Here is a 22,547-nt window from a genome sequence, read left to right on the forward strand (position 1 = left end):
GATGCTGTACTTCTGTCATATGTGATCTGTTTCAGTGGTTTAAATCACTCCATGAAAATATTTTCAGGAAAAAAACAGCTATTTATATGTATTGATGTCCAATTCAGTACCATTCCACCGACATCACAGGGACCTACAGGAGATCACATCTCTGAGAAGAAAGATAGTAGAGGCTAATCTTGCTTTTCTTATTTCAGGATCAAAAAGAAAAGCAGGAAGGACTGTGGGAACTACAGGAAACAGCAGTATTAGCACTTGACATTGTCAAGAAAGAAGTAAATTGCAAAAAGCTTCTTTTGTCTAGGAAATATCTGCTGGGTGGGGGGAGGGAAGAGGAGGGATGGTCAAGACTTCATGCTGATGCCATCCAGCAGAGTGAAGAGAAAAGCACCAGGCTGGCTCATCCGCAAACAGGAGAAATGTATGTGCAGGCACATTCATCTCAGCACTTCTACAATCTCGTACAGCCTTAAAGCTGCCAGAAAAATTAACCCCCAGCTGACCACTGCAGAATGAGAGGTCACAACTAGGGAACAACCTGGGCCCCAGCTGGCAATGTAGCTCCCAATCTTTTCCAAAGCTCTTAAAGTGCTAAATGTTACCCAGCCCACAAACACAACATTTAACAGCTTACCACGCCTGAATATGCAGCTTTTGTTAGACAGTATGAACCTGTGAGAGGTCAGGTCATGTTCTGAAGTTGCAATTTATTTATTATTTTTAACTCCAACAAAAGTAGTCTCAAGGAAAAGATTGTTTACGAAATATCTGACTCTAGGAATTAATCTGTCCTGTGAGGGAGCAGCTGCTGCCCTAACAGTTTAAAAACTGCATTTCAAACATACAGGACTAAGGCTGGACCATACCCACCCAAATGTTTGTTAGAAATAACTTACAAAATAATGCTTACAGGTCAGATCTGCCAAAATACCCAGGCCTATGGGTAAGTTCAAACATAATAAAATCCTTAGATTATAGAAAATAAACAGAAAATAAAACATCAAGCTAGATTTTAAATGGTGATAAAACACTTGCAAAACGGCATAGATGGAGAAGAGGTGAAAAACCAGCAAGACCAACTACTGTGGTGCTAAGGCTTTCAAGCTCCTCACATGAGAAGGATAAAACTGTAAATTTAAATCAAGAGCAGCATTTTATTTTTAAATTGCTTTCCAAAGCACAGTAGTTCTAAAAGTAGCAACTTCAAAGAGTAAAGAATGTCTAAAGTGGCTTATTTCAAGTTTAGAGTGCTCTGAAAAATCAGCAGCTTTATCTAATACCCAGCAGGAATCATACATATCCCTCACAACTAAGGCTGATCCAAGACCATAAAAGAAAGTAGTGTTTTATAAAACTTGGTTTGGTGGTTCACCATGTCATCCATGGAGACCCAGGTTTACATCACTACCTTAGATAAAATATAGGCCTTCAATAAACTTCCTTTTTACAAAACCAATACTGTTATAATAGCACAGAAGGTTAGAAAATGCATCCTGCAATCCAGTTTGTGGTTCACATTAAGCTATAGATATCAATAACTAATTCCACATGTGAGACAGACCTCCCAGAGGGAGATTTTAATCAAATAAGTGATGGCAAAAGCGAGGTTTAGTATAACTCCCTGTACTAACTATATGTTGTTCTGGTAAAACGTTACTGTACTTTAGCAGTGGAATATTAGTAGAACATACATCTGGTTTAGTTATTTCTGTAAGGCAGTTTGTACACATAAACCACAGAGCAATAATTATTTTATCATTACAATTTTATTAAAAATGCACTTTAAATGCATTTGCCCCATCTTTTTAACTGCTAATGTTGTCCAGATCCATTCCCACTTTAAAAAAAAAAAAAAAAGGGGGGGGGGGGGGGGGGGGGCGGGAGGGACAGACAGCACAGAAAGGTTTATATTAGCTTTGTACTGTTAATTGGACAGAAGACTCTGTACTGCAATGTTGATTAATGGTTCTGCTCTCTAGCTGGAGATTGCAAGTACAAAAGAATTAGGCCCCTGAATTTGCATATTTTCTATAATTACAAACTTGATCACAACTCTCTCCCTTGTTCAGGTTTCTCCCACACACTCCTACACTTTTGGTAGTTTAATTTACACAAGTCTAGGTGCTGACAGGTACAATCATCTGATACCTATGATACATGACAAGTCAATCAATCTGCGTACCTGCTACGGAACTTACACTGCAAATGACTCAAGGTCTAAAATGCTGAAAAATCAAACAAAAGCCTAACTTTCTTCCACAAAGACCGTTTTGCTCCAGTAAAGCACCACTTTTTTTAATTGCTCTCATTTCAGACAACTCATTTATGACCACAATAAATACACTTCCATCAAAATCCGCTGACTTAAAGACAGCGAATACATTCTTTTTAGCCACTCAGACAGAACAAAATAGAGCTAACCAAATGAAATGAGGTCCAGACTGACAACTTTGCTAGCCAGAGTGAGAGCATCACAGGCAGATGGGAATACAAGTCTTGGCAAAAGGAAAAAAGTCAGCAGCCAAGTCCTACTGAATAACCAATATGCAGATGACAGGGAAAAAAACTGGAGAGTTTAGTAAGTAGCTATGATACACATTTTAAAAATGCATTAAGAATAGCTTCTAAATAAGGGGTCATATTCATCGACTCTGCTGGTGGTCCTGCTCTGCAGCTGCCTTGTTCAGAAGTCCTGCCAGTCTACTCAGATTGCACTGGGATGGACTCATGTATTTGATGTGACAAATCAGAAATCACATGACAATAAATGTGAACTCAGTAAGCAGCTACTGGTCTTGTGTAATAGCCACCATTTCATATTTATTGGACACTCAGCCCAAAGGTAAAAACAAAATGGAAAAAACAGGCTTGTCACCCCAGTGCCAACAGCTACCATCTGCTGGAGCATTTTTAAAGCTGCTTTTAGCACCCCATCCTTCACTGACCATCCTGAAGAAGAGTCAGTGGTTTTACTACTCTTTAAACATAATTAATCATATTTCAGTTTCCTCAGTGATATATTCTGAAAAATCTTACAGAAACCAAAAGCCACAGTGTGGCAGCAAACCAGCCCAAGTCCTTCACTACTCATTTCCCCAAATTCCTCGCTCTCCAGTCCTTGTTTTTGCTCCTCCACCTCAGTTTTTCTCCAGGAGTATTTGAAGGACTGCTGTTTGTAGGGCAGTAATGAGGATTGGATAGAACTGAATTGATTAAGGTTTAAAATAATTCCTAAAGAACTATCTGGGGTATATCTGGGGTTGGGGATATTTTTAATGTTTGGTTTTTTTTTACCTTAATTTCCTCTCTGTTCCAGTCTGCAGCACAGCCTACGAAACAGTTGTGTTAGGTCATCAGCACAGGGTTTAGCTCAAGGTTAGGTAGGTTGAAAAAGGGTAGCTCCTTTCTACGGTTCCATTACCAAGCATTCAGTTTCATATCAATACTGGTTACTTATTTAGTACAGATTTTAGCCAACCACCTCTTAAAAACATTTTCATAGAAATATAGAATCATAGAATAGTTAGGGTTGGAAAGGACCTTAAGATCATCTAGTTCCAACCCCCCTGCCATGGACAGGGACACCTCACACTAAACCATGTCACCCAAGGCCACGTCCAACCTGGTCTTGAACACTGCCAGGGATGGAGCATTCACAACCTCCCTGGGCAACCTATTCCAGTGCCTCACCACCATCACAGGAAAGAATTTCCTCCTTACATCCAATCTAAACTTCCCCTGGTTAAGTTTTAACCCGTTACCCCTTGTTCTGTCACTACAGTCTCTAATGAAGAGTCCCTCTCCAGCATCCCTATAGGCCCCTTCAGATACTGGAAGGCTGCTGTGAGGTCTCCAAGCAGCCTTCTCTTCTCCAGGCTGAACAGCCCCAACTTCCTCAGTCTGCCGTCATACGGGAGGGGCTCCAGTCCCCTGATCATCCTCGTGGCCCTTCTCTGGACTTGTTCCAACAGTTCCATGTCATTTTTCTGTTGAGGACACCAGAACTGCACACAATACTCCAGGTGAGGTCTCACAAGAGCAGAGTAGAGGGGCAGGATCACCTCCTTCCACCTGCTGGTCACCCTCCTTTTGATGCAGCCCAGGATACGGTTGGCTTTCTGGGCTGCAAGCGCACACTGCCGGCTCATGCTCATTTTCTCATCGATCAGCACCCCCAAGTCCTTCTCCGCAGGGCTGCTCTGAATCTCTTCTCTGCCCAACCTGTAGCTGTGCCTGGGATTGCTCTGACCCAGGTGTAGGACCTTGCACTTGGCATGGTTAAACTTCATGAGGTTGGCATCAGCCCACCTCACAAGTGTGTCAAGGTCCCTCTGGATGGCATTCCTTCCCTCCAGGGTATCAACCAAACCACACAGCTTGGTGTCATTGGCAAACTTGCTGAGGGCACACTCAATCCCACTGTCCATGTCAGTGACAAAGATGTTGAACAAGACCGGTCCCAACACTGATCCCTGAGGGACACCACTCGTTACTGGTCTCCAGCTGGACATTGAGCCATTGACCACAACTCTTTGTATGCAGCCATCCAGCCAGTTCTTTATCCCCTGAGTGGTCCATCCATCAAATTGATGTAGCTCCAATTTAGAGACAAGGATGTCATGGAGGACGGTGTCAAATGCTTTACACAAGTCCAGGTAGATGACATCAACTGCACTACCCCTGTCTGTCAGTTCTGTAGCCCCATCATAGAAGGCCACCAAATTGGTCAGGCAGGATTTCCCCTTAGTGAAGCCATGCTGGCTGTCACCAAGCACCTTGTTGTTTTTCATGTGCCTTAGCATGCCTTCCAGGAGAATCTGCTCCAAGATTTTGCCAGGCACAGAGGTGAGACTGACTGAACAGCCCCCCAGCTTCCTCAGTCTGCCTTCATACGAAGGCTCCAAGATTTTGCCAGGCACAGAGGTGAGACTGACTGAACAGCCCCAACTTCCTCAGTCTGCCTTCATACGGGAGGGGCTCCAGTCCCCTGATCATCCTCGTGGCCCTTCTCTGGACTTGTTCTGGTCTGCAATTGCCCAGGTCATCCATTTTCCCCTTCTTGAAAATGGGGGTTCTATTTCCCTTTTTCCAGTCATGGGGAACTTCACCTGACTGCCATGATCTCTCAAATACGATGGCCAGCGGCTTTGCAACTTTATTCACCAGCTCCTTCAGGACCCGAGGATGGATCTCATCAGGACCCATGGGCTTGTGCACATTCAGATTTTTAAGATGGTCTCTAACCAGTTCCTCTCCTACAGTGGGAGCAAGGTCTTCATTCTCACAGTCCCTGTACCTGTCTTCCAAGACTTGGGTGGTTTGGTCAGAGCCTTTGCCAGTGAAGACCGAGGCAAAGAAGTCATTCAGAACCTCAGCCTTCTCCAAATCCTGTGTAGCCAGTTCTCCTGAGAGGGCCTATGTTCTCCCTAGTCTGTTTTTTAGAACCCCTTCCTGTTATCCTTAATACCTCTAGCCAAGTTTAATTCTAACTGGGCCTTAACTTTCCTAACCTGGTCCCTAGCTCCCCAGACAGCATCCCTGTACTCTTCCCAGGCCACCTGTCCTTGCTTCCACTTATTATAAGCCTCTTTTTTCATTTGAATTTTTCTCAGCAGCTCCTTATCCATCCAAGGAGGCCTCCTGGCCCTCCTGCTGCACTTCCTTCTAGTTGGGATGCAACACTCCTGAGCCTGTAGCAGGTGATCCTTGAATATCAACCAACAGTCTTGGGCCCCCCTGCTCTCTAGGGCTGTATCCCATGGAACCTTACTAAGCAGGTTCCTGAAGAGGCCAAATTCTGCTCTTTTGAAGTCCAGAGTGCTGCACGCTCTTCTCACTGTCCTGAGAATCTCAAATTCTAGCATTTCATGATCGCTGCATCCAAGGCTGCCCTCGAGCGTCACATTTCCAAGGAGCCCTTCCCTGTTGGTGAGCACGAGGTCAAGCCCAGCACCTCTCCCTGTCGGCTCCTCTGTTACTTGCAGAAGGAAGTTGTCTTCCACACAATCGAGGAATCTCCTGGATTGCTTATGCTGGGCCATACCATCCTTCCAACAGGTGTCAGGGTGGTTGAAGTTTTCCTTTCTTCCTTGGCTCCATTCTACCCTTTTCCCTCCAATGCACTACAAGAGACCATAACTTTTTTCTAGACTGTTCTTCTTGGTGTCTTTTGTCCCCCCTTTCTCCTACAGTCATCCTCCCCCAGTATTTACATTGGGAAAACACAAAGCAAAAATTCCAGAACAGGTAAATGGACACAATTCTTTCTAATTGCCTAGACATTCTAATAAAGAGCTCTCTCACAAGATGGGGTTTTGTTTTCTGGGTTTGGTGGGAGATTTTTTGCTTTGGTTGAAACTGTACTGCAGCTTTTAAAATGCTCAAGACAGCTGGATAACACAGAATGAGTCATCTCTATAGGTCTGCCTTGGTCTCACACAATTTGCAATGCAGGAATGTCTTTTCAAGCAAGAAAAAGTGTAAGCAACAATATTAAAGAAAAATAAATAAATAAACCCGTTAATCCAAAAGTTACTTGCTTAAGGAGATTTTACAGTTTGTTCTAGGAAGAAAGGATTTGTCAGTTCCTACTAGGTACACATTTTACTTAAGGTCAAAGCAGCAGCATAAGAAAGGCAACACCCAATGATCCAAAAGAAAGCTTTTTCATTTTTGTTTGAGTCTGTATTTTAATTCTGCATAATGCAAAAATTAAACCATGGGCTACACACTTTGAGGTTTTCTTTTGATTATTTTCAATACAAAACTTAAAAAGCAAGCAAACAAAAAACCCCAACACTTGTCTTTATCACAGTATGTATAAACACACAGAACTGAAATAAAAACAAAGCTTTCAGTAAGAAAAGTTTGCTCTGTTCTTCCTAGTGTCTTCAGAAGGGAAAAGTTATTATTTTAAAATTCCAATCTTACAGCGCAATCACCTTGAAATCATTTGAAAATAAATCAAAAAAGTAATTTCAAATCAACAGGACAGCACCTAATTTGCCCTCCTGGTGAAGACTTGTCAAACATTCATCAGACATACTACAATCAAACTCTGAATTTCTAAACTCCAAGTTCATTGGCCATTCTCAAATTATCTATCCACTGATACCAACTAAATAGCATCCTCTGAAAACAGTTGCCAGCCTTCAGATGCAGCAGGCCAAAAACAGTCTTAATAACCTGAACATTCTCTAAACACTATTTTTGTCAAAGGCTAAAACTCAAAAGACCAAAGGAAATATAAACACCATGGTAGTACTTCACAAAATACTGGCTGAAAAGAAGGCAGTGCACTAAAATAACTATTTTCAGTACCTTATTTAGGAAAATTGTAATGCTTTTATTGCCCTAGAATGTTTGCATTTAAGTGTGAAACTCTCCAGAAGACTGAAACATTAACTTTCAGGGTGCTACTTTTGTTCCTCTTTGATGCACCTGTCTTTATTTATTTTGAATTTACAGTGATTATCCTTACAAAAGGCTTGTATTTCTCTCCTTTACTTCACATGGAGTGCCTGGGAACAGGAAACTGCAATGCTAAAGGTAGAGGCCATGCAAAGTTGGAGTACAAAGGACTATACAGACAAGTACTCATAAACGTATTATAAAGCCCTTTTCTTATTATTATTATTGCATTTCTTGGTTATGTTTTACTGAAAAATGCAACAACATGCATCCCTATGAAACATTTTCCTTTTGTTAAATCAGTATTTTTCTGAAAGAAAGTGATTTCACTGAAATTAAAATTGCATATACTCAGCTTACTCATTTGTATAGCAACTGGTGTAAATAAGATTTGATTTCAACTGGGGTATCTTGATGCCAATAAAACACATGCAGTTCTGGGAGAAGGAAATTAGGGGATTTTGGTGGGCTTGTTTGCTTATTCTACTTGTTTGCTCTTGGGCAAGAAGTTAAAAAATGAGAAACAGTCATTTTATTAAGACAGTAATACATCTGAGTCATAGCTCCGACTAGGGGGAGAAAAAATACATGCCAAAGGCATGTGCCCAGGTCTTATGCATCTGTTAAACTAGAACAATAAGAGCTCTATCTTTGCCTCAGGGAGCCTAGGTTATATCAGCTGCTGCACTTGCATGCCCCACCAGACTAAGCTGAGTTTGCAAGATACAAGAGGATAAGAGCATGAATGAATTCTTTGCAAAAGGCAGCCAGATATCCAGTGCTCAACAGTAAACAGAATGAGGAGGGAGCTGCTGGAAGCAAGGAAAGCAACTGAAAAAAAAAATACATCCCTAGCATCAAGTAATAGCAATGGATAATAACACATTGTTTAAACAAAATGTAAAACCCCCACACTAAACTGCTTTAAATGTTCTTTCAGCATTAGACATCTGTGCTTATTTTGGGAAGTTGACTAAACTACTAAGAATTATTGTGTACTTGAAAACTCATTTAGCACCTGTTTAACAGTGATTGAGGCCTTATGAATAGCTTATGGAGAAAGACAACTCACCTTGTATAAAGCAGGAATGATCTGGTGCATTTTCAGTCGATTAAATACAAAGATATCGTACACCGCTGAAATGGCCAGAACAGTCACTCCTTGCTCCTTCCACAGCATGCTGCATCCTGCACACAGCCCCGTTCCCAAGATCCAGCCCCATGTACTTGGTGAGGAACCTCTGGTTGAGCAGTGCTTCACATAACACATCAGAGAAAGCAGAAAGAAGAGACAGGCTCCAATGTCTGCCCTCCCTACGATCCCTGCTACAGCTTCTGTGTGGATCGGATGAGACGCAAACAGCAGGCCTGCTATCAAGGTCCAGTACCCATCCCCAAACAGGATCCTAGAGAAGTTTGTGAAAAGGCCTGTGACTGCAGCATGTAACAAGACATTCACAAGGTGGTAGCCCCATGGGTCCATCCCTCCAACAGCATGGTTAATACGGAAGGAGAGTGTGCAGAGAGGTCTGTAGGACTTGTGGCTCCCACTGTGAGTGAGCAGTGTCCCCCAGAAGTCATTGTAGAAGATATGGGTCCACGGCGTCTCTGGCAGAAGGTCCTGGTTTGTCTTGATAGCTCGACTACAAAAGACAAATAAAAACTTAATTTCAACAGAAGGAAAAGGGTACAAATGAAAGGCTGTGAAAATGCAATCACACTGCTACCAGAAGAAAGAATGGTATTGCTTTGGTGCTGCTTTAATTTAAGTTTTAAATTTTTACAGGAGGTGTTAAAAAACTACGTATCTATTGACTTCCCACTAAAGCAAAATTTCCATATAAATTGGCTTTTAAAACACTAAAAACAGATGTTACGCTGCTTCCATTCTATTAAAACACCCTTCAGTGACACTCTTCTGAGTCTAAACCAGGAGTAACCGGTTAAGATTTGATGAGTTATAATTAAAACATAAAAGAAGTATGAAAACCTGACAAACACTATTGTTGAAACAACAGATTCTCCACTAATTCAGTACTAAAACCCCCAACTGGAGATTTATACTGAAATTTTAATTTAGATGTTGGAATGGATCTCACTGACATGGATGAACAATAAATACGGCAGTTGGTAGGAGCATGCAAATCTCTGGTGCTGAACAAGGTACTCCCACAGCTGTCTGTACATATTTTAACTGACAATATTTTCTGCTAACACCTTGCTGGAGGCAGACAGCAGAATATTTTACAGATGAAAATAAACCTTCCTTTACATTTCTTGTATTTACAAATGAGGAAAAAGAAAACATTTTTAGGTTGTAGTAGCTTATGAATTCAAGTCTGTGTCAGCTTGACTGGGAAAAAAAGTGCTGCAGCTTTCAGCATTTATGTTTCCAACCACCCTGGCAAGGACTGGTGCCAGCCATTAGCAGTCTCCATGTCAGTACTGTAAAAATCTGTCTCGTATAGTGTTTGTACAAATCCAATCATTTGCATTTAAAATTTATGCTGTGGGAGAAGGTGTGAGACCTGCTTACTGCAAAAAGATGACTGGAATTTAATTAGTTACTTGCCTTCATAAGCAAAGTTATATTTAAGCAATTCTTTAAAGATGCACTGTTATTACCACTGAGCTTAACTCATTTAGCATTTATTTTATGAGATAATTAAGAATCCGGCCAGCTCAAGTCCCCTCAGTTAAAAATACTAAACGAGTGATGATTTAAATCAAATTCTTTACTCTTTCCCTCTTTCTGTGTTTCCAATAAATATCTTCCCATAAGTAACAATTTTTCAATTCACATGAGGGAGAAAAAAGAAAAAGAATTGTGTGAAACACGACTCAGGCCTGCATCTGAAATGTACTACTCTCATTCATACTCCAAGATTCCCCTCACATTCTCCATTCCTTTGGAATGTGTATCCAAATCCCTTTTTCTTTTATTTTATAGTTTTAGTTTCAGGAATGTTGTCTTGTTCTATAAAGAAGAATGCTCAAACACTGATATACTATGCCACAGAACCTCCACACAAATATTCTAAATACCATGCAGCTCAGCATTTCCATTGTCCGGACCACATTGCTGTAATGCTTTCCGACACACTTCCTCTCGGCATGTCCTTTTGTCTCTGAGCGTATGGAGGTTATGGAGACGTCAGATTAAATCCTTTAAAGAGATTATGATGCTTTCTACAATACTTGAAAATCTTCATTTTGACTTCTGCTCATGCCATGGACTGGGTTGCTTGCATTTGTTTTCCCAACCCCACACACATTTTTCTCATTTGAGTCCTGTCACAAAAGAACATTGGAAGAAAACAAGAACTCTGTTTTCACAATATTTATCTCATCCTTCTGTGTAGTCCTTTCCTAAAATCTAATTCCTCTGTTTGTGATTTCAGTTTGTAGAATCACTACCAGAACCACTATCAGAAAACTAGGAATGCAAGAATAAAGCAGGTGTTGGGCTAGAAAGAGTCCTTTCTCTGAGAGAAACATATTATATTAGACTACAGATTCCCAAACACTAAGAATGGCAATCAGATGTCAGGATTTAGAGTTGACACCCTGAACTGCAAAAGTGTTTGTTTCTTGGGGAAATACTAAGAAAAATAAGTGTCAGTAATATTACCAGCACAACTGCCCCAGTGGCATTCAGCTACAAAAAGCCTAGATAGTGCACCGGTTCATTCCCAGGAAATTGTAGCTCTTATTATATCTTTTACAAATGTGGCCATTTCCAATACGTGAAGCCATGCAACCACTTAAAAAAAATAAAACAAACAAAACAACAACAACAAAAAAACCCTGAATAGAATACTTCCACACTATGCTGCTGCACTTGCTGAGAGACCAGCCCTCTCCCTCTAAGCCAATGATTTTCATGCAGCACATACTCATATTGGACTCATATTCCCCACCAAAAGTAAACTGTTTTTCTCCAAATCATCAAGAAACCTACTGTACATTCTGAAGGCATTAATTCAGTCAAATTTTATATACAGACTTAGCAAAAAATCTGATGCAACCCTAATCAGTTCCTGTTCAGTCCTGGTTTTATTAAAAATATATAAAATTAAAAAAAATGAATCAAAAGGAAGCCTTTTGATCACCCTGTATTTGAGTATGGATTTCAGCTGGCAATTCTGAATTACTCCTAGTTTCTTGTATGTGTAAAAGCAACCGATTCTGCTACCTGCCAGTCAGCATGACAAATACAGCTGGCAGTTCCAACTTACTCAGCGATTCAGTCAGGTCAAATGTTGTATTCTCTATGAGTCAAAATTTTAAATAAAGTTAAAAGCCCTTTCCATATGGTTATTTTATGCTAAATGTTTAAAAAAAAAACAAACAAAAAAATCAAAAGTCTAGCGAATGGTTTGGAATATTAGAAAAGCCTAATACAAAAGCAAAGCTAGACATTCTACAGCAAAGAAGTCTCACATAATAGTCAACAACTACTCTGTTTCACATTATAAAATGTAAGAAAAAACACAACTTGGCCAACACCAGACTTGACTGCTCAGGAGGATGCAAGATTATGAGCACCTGAGATATTAGAGCCAGGCAGCTCTTTGTCTTTTTGCCCACAAAAGTAAAAGTCAACAAGGTCTCAGTAACACTAGGACAACACCCTAGACACCATTATTGCAGGACCAAGAGTCCATGCAAAACCACCTGGGGCCATGTCCATCTGCATCCCCAGCCCAGCTGTCTAACAGCACTGGCAAGATAAACATGAGGTGAAACATTCATCTCTCTGAAGGGGAGAGAAATACAAGCTCTGTAGCTAATAAAATAAAAGAATAAAAATAAATAGTACTAAATTGTTCATATCAAGGCCCTGAGGGCACTAGAAAGCCCTGCCAGCCCTGACCCTCCTCTCTGGGGCTCCCCCAACTTGCCCACAGCCCAGAACCCTATTTCTGCCCCACAAGGCCATCAGCCCCTGCCTCAGGGACACTCTCCAGCTCCCCACAGCCCTGCCCTGCCATGGGTGTCCCTAAGCCAGGCCCACATCTTGGCCTGTCCCCAGGGAGGTGCCCCAACACACACACACCCAGCTGCCCTGCTCCTTGCTGGGGCAAGGCCCTGTTTTTCTTTAATTACTAAATTAACAAGCTGTTAACTCTGCTGCAGTATTGATGCTTAGCTGCCAATTTCAACAGCAGTTTTAAAAGCAGCCCCTCTTCCCGGCCTGGCAGGTAGTGCTGATGTGTCCTTTGTAAAGCCTCCTGTGCTGGCAGGAACCTGGGCTCTCCACAGATAGAAAATAATATTAATTGCTGGCTCCGGGAAAGACTCTGGGATGAAAGAAACTACAAAATGCCTTATTAGCCTTGTCTTCTCCTTCAGTCACAGTTTACCTTCAGGTTACATCCTGCAGATTAGTCCAATCTTGCTAATGGGCATAACAAGAGAAACTCTCCAACTGCACTCATCACTCTTAAACAGAGCTGTAAACTCTGTTCTTGCTAAAAGGCAGCGGGTCACCAGGGAAAGTCATTTTTCAAAGCTCCAACTCAACTGGCATTTTTACTTTCAACCAGCCTCAGATAAGGGTTGCAGACTCAGTCAGGGAACTTGCTTGCTTTAATTTTTAATGCCTGCCCACTTCACTCATCCCAGGAGAGTGGGATATCTTCTTCAGTGTACAACAAATGGATGGGTTTGAGGAGGGAAGGAAAGAATCAGGGTCAGCAATCAATTCTTCAGAAATGGAAATCTGAGGCTAGGTAAAAGCTGTAAAGGCAAAATCATAATTTGTAACCCCGTCAAAAGAATCATTCTGCCTCCTGCCACAAACTACTTACTTGCCTAGATGGATACACACCTTTAGCACAATTTAGTGAGATTTTTTTCATCAAACTCAAAAATGCCAGAGATCCAGCAGTTCACACATGCCCATACACATGCATACACACAAAAATCCCAGATGTTTTTAAAATTAACAGCTATATATGTCCTAAACTGCTGCGCTAGTGCTAAACTGATCCAGGTGTTAACACTAGGGCAAAAAAACAGATGCAACATTCTAAAGTGATTTAACGCGTTAAGCCTTATGTCCAGCTTCAATATTGCTAATGGTCCCCATATGCTGAAAATGAACATCAGCATTTGAAGTAGAGAACATATTTTGAAGAAAAAGGAGAACTCCCAAACGTGCACACAGGAAGCCATTGACGAGCCCTCTCCCACATAAAACAGATAGGCAGTGATGGACTTGCAAGTCTGCTTGGAGGTTCTTCATTGTTTTTCCCCAAGATCACATCTGAATATTATTCATTTACTCCTTTTTGATAAATAGCAAAGTGAAAACACGCTATTTTTACAGCGGATCTTAAGCATCCTAAGCATGCTTTCAAGATTTTATGTTGCTTGTATAGACAACAAAGCCTCAAAACACAGCTAGAACCTACTTTTTTAAGTATAAATAGTTTCACATACCCAAAATATACAGCTGAGCCAACCCTCCAAACTACTTACAGGCTGTCAGGCAGGTGCGTGGTCAGAAAGCAGGCAACTAAAGCTTGTCATAGTTTGGACAATTCTCATATTTGCCTACAGAATACAATATACATGTAGTCTGTATTGACAGCCTAAAGAAAAATCAGAAAATACTATCTAGTACATAGAGATATCTTAATACAGTATTAAGCAGAAGTACATGAAAAAACATACATCTAAATGTTTAATTATAGAGTCAAGGGAACTATTTGCCATTCCAATACATTTCTAGCGGCAATTATGTCTTACACGCTCTGTATTAAAGTTAATTCCCTCTCAACAGTTGTGAAAGTGGAATTTATCTACAAATCCAGCAGGCAGGAAAGTTTTATCCATGCCCATTTCTCAAAACAACAGATCCCTGTATTGTATATCAACTAGGCACACCTGCAAGGGTATGAAATACTGTGTATCCTCTGGGCTTCAAATTATAGCTTTCAGTTTCTCTTCAGAACAAATTTTCTTAAGTGAATCTCCAAGGAACAGCTAATAACTCAGCTATTTTCAGATGAGAAATACTGGGTAACAACCAGCTAAGTAATATATAGGATTCTGAGTTGGTGGCTAGGCGCTGAGAACAAGACTATGCATACCAAACAGATATAAGGAAACATTTATTTTAAATTAACAATCATATTTTAAATTAAAGGAAAAGCGAACATCACAAAATAGAAATAAAGTTCTAACAAACTAGTGCCTAGTTAATTTCTGCCAATAGTATGTTCCTTTTCTAGTTGTACAGAACTGTAGAATGCATGGATTTCAAAGCTCAAACACTGAAGAAAATACATATTTTTAATATAATATTCCTATCCTATGTAACTGCTAGTGAAGGCTATTAACTCAATACATTGTTATTACAGGGCCTCAGGAGAATATATTAACAAATAATATTATTATTTATCTATTTTGAACTATTAGTGTCCTATAGCAGTGATTTCATAGCCATCATCAGTCTTGCAATAGAACAAACAGGAACTACAAGTAACAAGACTGTTAGTGTTTTACTTCCAAAACTTTCTTGTGTGAGACGTCCCTGATTTAGATATAAGCAGAGTGGAAAGATGGATGAGACAACCATAACTATACCCTCACATGATTGCAACCCCTGCCAAAAATGAAGACACAGAGAAATAAACAAAAATCGCTCCAGTAAATAAAATAACAGAGAAAGGTTACGGTCTTGTACCACAGTATAAAGACATACAGACTTCCTAAGATTTTCTAAGCTGCATAATGTCTTTTAAAGGAATTGATCTCTTAAAATAAGCAACACAAATTTTCAGAAGGCAAATGGGGGGAGGAGACATCTAAGCAAGGTAACTTATTCCTTGTTGATTTCCATGAATGACTATCAGTTGTGGCTTGACTTCACCCACCAGTACACTATGATCCAGCAGCCCATCAACTGCAGAATTCTAGCCTTTACACTTTTGCGACTGAAGATGCACGGTGTTTTTCGGAACAAGGAAGCAGTGGCAGTAGTTACGTATAACACTGAATGCTGTTGAGCACTGCCTTAACTATACTGAAGTATGCTCCATGTACTGATTTTTGCATTGACTTGAAAGAGCTTTGAAAACTTTTAGTAACTAAAGGTTCAAAACATTGGTTACAAGAAGGTTGAGATGGCCTGAAAAATCTTTACCGGAAGATAAATATTTCAAAAGCTAACTATAAAGGCTCTGAACTGTATCTTTCTCCATAGTATAAGCCTTTTCATTTCTACGTATGTTCTCTTAGGCTGAAAGAATCTAGCCTTAATATTAACCCTAAGTGCACCTCACTCCCTCTCAGTTTAAGCTTTAGCCTAACATAACAAATGCTGAAAGATGGACTATGTGAAATTCAAAACCCTAATTAATACCAACTGCCTGGGATAGTACTATTTGATTATTCATGCACAGGTAAAAAACACATGCTGGAGGGAAGCAAGAAAAGTAATTAATATTTTCTGGTGCTGAACAATGGGATACCATCAGCTTCCTCTCAGGAGGGAGCAGATAAAAATAGACAGAGAAGAAGGGCTCCTGTCCTTGTGTCTGCTCCCTGAGTTTCTTCACCACAGCATGTACAGCAGGTCTGCGAAAAAACATTTATTGAAAAAGTACTTAAATTCCTAAACCAGAAAATGCTTTCTGCTATTCTCACAGCTGTTTCATAAGCTAGTTTCTCTCCTGATTAATACAAAACAAAACTGCTAATTCTGTTCCTCTAAGACTTCAAGATACTTCACACTTACCTGATAGCATATTCTTTCAAATGCACATTCAAAGTTATTCTTTAAAATATCCTTCAGCGCCAAACCACTGCCTGGCAATAACTCAAGATTTGCTTATTTTATAGTTATAGATATGTATTATCCGCTTCTGAAGCATGGTCAGAATTCATAGCTGGAACCTTTGCTGCCCTTTCCAAATCTATTGTAGATGATGAAAGTGGGCCCAGCAGGCCTTATTAGATTTACTGTTCTGCAGTAGAATATGGAGCTATTTCTCTTGCCCACTTTCCTTTGAAAAAATAAAACATAATTTTTGCCATATCACCATACAGCAACTCACAACAGCAAAAGGACAGAAATTTTAAAGCTTGTGAATACGGTAGACAGACATGTTGAGTTGCTTAATCAGATTAATAGTATGGATATTAAACTACTTTTTCTGACAAGTTACCTTCTGAATATACCTAAAGCCTTCCCAAGACACACACATTTTAAACCATTATCTGAAAATGGAGGCACACATACTGTACCACTACAGAATAGAGTTTATCAGTCATACATCAGTTCCATGAATATCCTCTTTTCTGTTCTATTCAGTACATGGTTGGACTGTACCGAGAAAAAGCACTCTGTAATTTAATTTTTGAAAAATTACAGGTTTTTTCCTCAATTCAATCTATTTTTTGACACAGCATTTTTTAGAAAGTTTGAGGAGATTATACATAATTATGCCTAAACCCATGGCATAAACTCTGGTGCACTCTAAATTTAAAACCTGAATGAATATTTAGCCACCACTCTGACTTTCATTTTTAGCAAAGCACTGAAGAAAATACATACACATATAGAAATAATGAGTAGAGGAGAAAACTACCGAACCAAATCATAACACACAGACAGTCTCTCTTCTTTTTTTGGGGGGGTGGGAGTGGTAAGCAAAAGCATCAAGTATAAGTTCCTTTCTTAAAGCCTCTTATTTAAGCACAAAAGTCCCCTTTCATTAACTAAGGTCTGGTCTAAACTTAAGGTTTTTTGGTTTAACTGAAAGGTGTTATTCAAAATCAACTTAGTGAAAACAGTTTGGTGTACGCATATTCACAGAGGTCAACTTAACCTTTATATTGGCTTTAGAACTCATATTGAAGAAATATATGCATTGGGGGAGAGGAGAATAAAAACAATCCTAGACCCAGCTATCACTGATCATGTTCATGCTTTTCACTGTAAGAATCCAATGATTCCTGAGCACTCAGACCCACCCTTTCATTATCCACAGAACTGCCAAGCATAGGCTCCACTACGCTACAAACTACCAGCTCTGAAATTCATGCCTACCCAAAATTCTCCCGTCTCCAAAAAGTCTCTTCTTCCCTCCCTTCAGCCCCACCGTAAGAAGCATAAATGCATAAAACTAATGTTCTGACACACACCAATTGCACACCATCGCTTTTCCTACCCAAATGCTATCATGCTAGCAGATCTGTGGGGTGGGTTCCTTAAGAAATAATATTGTACAGAAGAACTATTTTCCATGTAGGTTAGACATACTTTGGTATCCTACAAATATGCTAAAAGACTATTTCTTTATGGCAAGAACTCCTGCGTATCCAGTTTATGAACTTCTCTGATATGCAGTCACAGATGATCGTAGGCATAGATCTATTTATAGGCAGACAGAAAATAATATTAGGAGGGCAAGGGAATCCCTCCTGAGGATTAAAAAAAAAAAAAATCTAACTTATTTTGAGTCAGCTCCAAATTCCATCCACGCAATCACAAACAAAAGATGATGCACTGCCATTACAGTGAATTATTCTGAGGAAACACACAAAACAAAGCAAGCTTAACTAGATGTCAAAAGCAGCAAGAAATGTTAATGTATCTGTGAGATAAAACCCAAGGCTTATCTTTCTCTGTGATGATAGTTTACTCACCAGTGAATCAACCAAAATATTTAAAGTACCTTCCCAGAGGATTCCAAACTAAAAAACAGTGCAGCACTTTTCCTTCTCAGATTCCTATTAAGCAAAATTGCTACAGAATATAGAGTCTAAACTCTGGCTAGAAAGCACTTGTGATGGATAGAGACTTTATCCTCAGGCCTTGCCATAGATATATCAGATAAATTCCTGGAAGCTTTTGTTTTTTGTTTTTGTGGGTTTCTTGTGGTTTGTTTTGGTTTTTTTTTTTGCTTGGTGGGTTTTTGGTTGTTGTTCTTTGTTGCTTGTTTTGTTTCATTGGGGATGGGGGTTGGTTTGTGGTGTTTTTTTTTAGCAGGAAAAATGGAATTTGCCACAGACATACGTCAAAACCAATTTTCTTTCAAACAGAATTCTCTCAAAAAGTAGAACAACCCAGATAATTAACAATATTTGGTTTCACAAAGATGAGTAATGACTTCTAATGAATAGAGTGACAGCTCAGCATAGTCCTGGCTGGATGAACTATGTTTTTTCCAGCTGTCCAACTTCTTTACAGGAACACTGTTGGATGCCCTTCATAAAAGTGCTTCAATAGAGCAGACTGGCACCCACCCATTTGGAACATGTTGATTCTAACAAAAAAGGTTAAAGTCATAGAATCCTAGAATGGTTTTGGTTGGAAGGGACCTTAAAGGTCATCTAGTTCCAACCCCCCTGCCATAGGCTGGGAAACCTTTCACTAGACTGGGTTCCTCAAAGCCCCATCAAACCTGGACTTGAAAACCTCCAGGGATGGGGCAGTCAAAACTTCTCTGAGCAACCTGTTCCAGTGCCTCACCACCTTCACCATAAGGAACTTCTTCCTAATACCTAATCCAAATCTACCCTCTTCTAGTTTAAAAGAGTTGAAATGAGTTTTAATGATTTGTTTCCTCTCTGTGCCTCAACAGCTTGTCCAGATGCATGGAGTCACTACAGAAAACCAAGTTTTGTGGCATGTCATAGCAACTGTGAAACACTAGAAAATGAAACCATAGCAGTGTTTAAAATATTTTTTTTCTTAATTCCTTGGTTAAGAGCACCTTGTTAGTAGGTAACTGTTTGGAGTGACACAGAAAAGGCTAATTCACAGTTATTATGTAAATGAAAACATGGGCTATTACAGCTGCTGTTACATGCAAGTCCACACTAAGCATACTCTCAAGGATTGTACTGGATGCTGTCTAAGACTGAGCTAAAAAGGCAGGAAATGACAAATTAGTTGAATTATTTTATCAGTTCACATAGGATCAGATTCTGATTTCTGTTACATTAGCATTAATCCACATTTTTCTAACCAACTGCAATTGGCATAAGCTGTTATAGCCTTTCAGTAGACTTTTTAGACTTCCAAGCATAAAACCAAAACAATCAGAAACCATGTATTTCTATATTTTACAGCAGCTGTTGAGAATCAGGCAGTAAGTCAAAAGGATCACAGACAGCAATTCAGGTAAACGGAAGCCATTACCAGAATCACACACCTGATCAACATTCCTGACACTACCATTACAACAAAGTCAACTCAAGCTGAACTACAAGAAGCAGACAGCATTGAACTGAAACAGTGCCAGATTTTCAAGTCTCTCCAATTCTGTGCAAGCCAACCACCTGCAATTTTCCCACTAGGTATTTGCATGCCATTTTATGTATTTTACTTTTTTTAAGCAGCTTTAACTTTCCTAAGAAGCATCCTTCTAAAAGGTCTGAAGATCTACTGGAAGATCAAACCAATATTTAACTACTAGGCTTAAGTTCCCTACAGTAACGTTTAAGTCCAACTATCCTTGACAGCAGCACAACAGAGGACTGCATTTTTCCTTGTAGCCAAGAAACCCAAGCACCACAAAAGGTTATGGTATTTCTTAACTCTGGCCTTTAGACAATGACAGCTATAAGTTCAACCTAAAAAGACCTATAGAAGAAAGCTGATGGAACACAAAGTTTTATGAAAGCTTTAAAAAAGTGAACAGTTTGCTTCTTTCAGTACTCTACATCAAACACAGAAATGCTTTGTCAGGAAAAAATTCATGTACACTATTTTATTAAGAAACTGTCAGTCATCTCTCAAAATTCCAGCAGTGCTAATGGACAGTGATAATTTTGCATTCTCTGTTCAGAAGAGGACTGTTTGAGATCACAATAAAAAGACATATCAAACATGGGTGGAAAAAAACATGGGTTGATTAAGGGAAACACATGCAGCTCAGTGCAATGAAGGTGACCCAAACAAACCAGAAAACAGACTGCCTGGAACGGTCAGTCAGCAGTTTCAGACTTCAGAAGGAGAAAAACAGTGGGTACTGTGTTGTTGCATTTGTTGACAAGGCTAATGTATTCTCTTCAAGTGTCCCAGATTCTCACGTAAGGATGTGAAAAATAAAGAAAGATGTGACACAATTCCACCTTGAAGAGAAGTTTCAACTTCATGCACCTGAGCTTGAACCAAGTCTCTTTTCTACTAGAGATCTGCATGTGTTGTATAATGTCATTTAAGAAAGAGTATTGACGAGTATTGTAATGCCCTTTTCTTTCTTTTTCCTAAGAAGCAACTATCCATTAGAATATTTACATAAAACATAGTGCATACCTATTACCTACAAAGCTGGGGAAGGTTACTTCTTCAGGCTCCCTCTTTGCTGTCCCCCGTGGCATTACAAGCCACTGAAAGTTTAATGAAAAAAATTATAGTTTGACAGACCATATAAAACAGCAGGATGCATTTATTTCTGCATAATAAAACCAACATAGAGTAACATAAAGAATAAGCTGTTTCTGCTCTACAAGACTTACTTCTTTTTTTCTAGGGCTCTGCACTGATCTTGCTACAAAGTAATCAGGAATTCAAGACATTTCTCACCACAGGAAATTAGTTATTTGGAATAAAACAGTGCTGTGTATGCATCATAAATTTCCCAGGTTTCTAACATGTTGTGGTACACAGAAAGACACTGAGAAATGAATTATGACACGCAGCCAAGAAATAATACAGATATCTAACCCACACATCCCATCCACTAAGACAGTGTAGCACCCAAGGCATATGAAGATTTCAGGGTAGACTGCCAGGTGCTTTTAATGAAATCTGAAGAAACATTCAGATAGTAAGTTATTGCTATCCAGCTATTTCAGAAGTATTTATCCAGATGGTGTATGTAATCAGCCACACATACGTACCTCATTCAAATCAACTTCATCACCCCCTTTAGTTCCTTCTCAACTCTAGGCTGTAAGATAAGAGCCTGTAGAAATTAGCGTGGAACAGAGGCAGCTCCTGGCTCGTGAGAGGCTAATGAGTTGAAAGTCCTACCCTGGAAACTGGACTGAGTCTAAGTGGGAACTGCACCAGTGCCGATTGTGAGGTTCGTTTCACATGAAGATGTTCACCTTGAACCCCAAACTTACAGTGAATGCTTAATCTTCAACTAGTGAGAAAGATAAAATACTATTTTAGAGACACAGGCTGCTGTTATTTTAATATTACAGGCCAACAAAACAGATGAAAGTTTTAAATTAAAGGCTACTTCTCTGAACTGATATTCTGTGATTTTATGCATAAATCAAGCCAAGTGACTTATTTCCAATAGCTATGAAAATAATAAAATTAGTTTCAATGACCTCAGAGATATATATGCTTATTCATGGTTGTGGCCCAAGGCAACCCTGAAATCAGACATTCCATTAAGTCAGAAGTATGGCACACAGCCAAGCTCCTGTAAAAGTTAAAGGTCTTGCACATACTTTCTTTATGTGTTTATTTGAATAGAATGGTGACTTTGGGTTTTGGGCCACCCATCACTTCTAGACCTCCCAAAATATTTAAAGGAGCTATTCAGCCAAATCTTAGCATACACCACTCCGCCTTGGGATGCTACCTCTTTAAACAAGATGTAAAAGCATCAGAAAATGAAGTTAACGGGAATAAAAATCAAAACATAGTTTATCTGAAGATATTTTAATGTGCAGTTTAATTACAATAATAAGATAATAATAAGATAAAGAACCTAAATGCTGTTACAAAGCCAAAAGAAATACACAGTAAACCAGAAACTGTCGCATATAATAAAATGAGAAATAATGGTGACAATTATCAGAAAACAAAGTACTTCAGGTCACCATACTGTAAGATAAATTTTAAAAATAAAGAACCTATTTTCCCTTTCTTCTCCAGGGTCACAAAAAGAAGCTTAACAACTGACTAACATAATCACAAATACCACAGTGATGTGGGGACTTTAGAAACAAATTCTGATTTGAATATTCAGAAATAACTGGCACTTGCCAGCAGTCTTAAGGACACCTTGCTACTAAATTAGCAAACAATTTCTCAATCTGGGCTCCAGACCCACAAAAGTAATCATTAATTGAATTTTCATTCAGAAGCTACAAACTTACACTATTTCTACGTGTACAGTTGAGCTCTCACAAATAAGACAAAATCACAAGGA

The 22,547-nt window shown here is 39.5% G+C and overlaps 1 protein-coding gene across 5 annotated transcripts in view; it reads right to left on the bottom strand.

The window, feature by feature from the left end:
* TMTC2 (transmembrane O-mannosyltransferase targeting cadherins 2) overlaps window positions 1-22,547 on the bottom strand; it is a 256,741-nt gene that overhangs the window by 146,550 nt on the left and 87,644 nt on the right. For 3 of the 5 annotated variants that reach the window (XR_008974934.1, XM_057429504.1, XM_057429507.1), the window contains exon 2: window positions 8,483-9,053. Coding sequence is in view for 4 of the 5 variants with exons in the window: in XM_057429504.1 (XP_057285487.1) it covers window positions 8,483-9,053 (571 nt within the window). In the remaining variant the exon portion in view is untranslated. Of the gene's footprint in view, window positions 1-8,482; window positions 9,054-11,041; window positions 11,155-21,276; window positions 21,379-22,547 lie in introns of those variants that run through there. The other 2 variants (XM_057429506.1, XM_057429505.1) reach the window with 2 other exon arrangements.

Source organism: Pezoporus wallicus, unplaced genomic scaffold (assembly GCF_028554395.1).
Source record: "Pezoporus wallicus isolate ANWC-B61680 ecotype Strahan unplaced genomic scaffold, APGP_CSIRO_Pwel_v1 contig_5069, whole genome shotgun sequence".
Classification (NCBI taxonomy): domain Eukaryota; kingdom Metazoa; phylum Chordata; class Aves; order Psittaciformes; family Psittacidae; genus Pezoporus; species Pezoporus wallicus.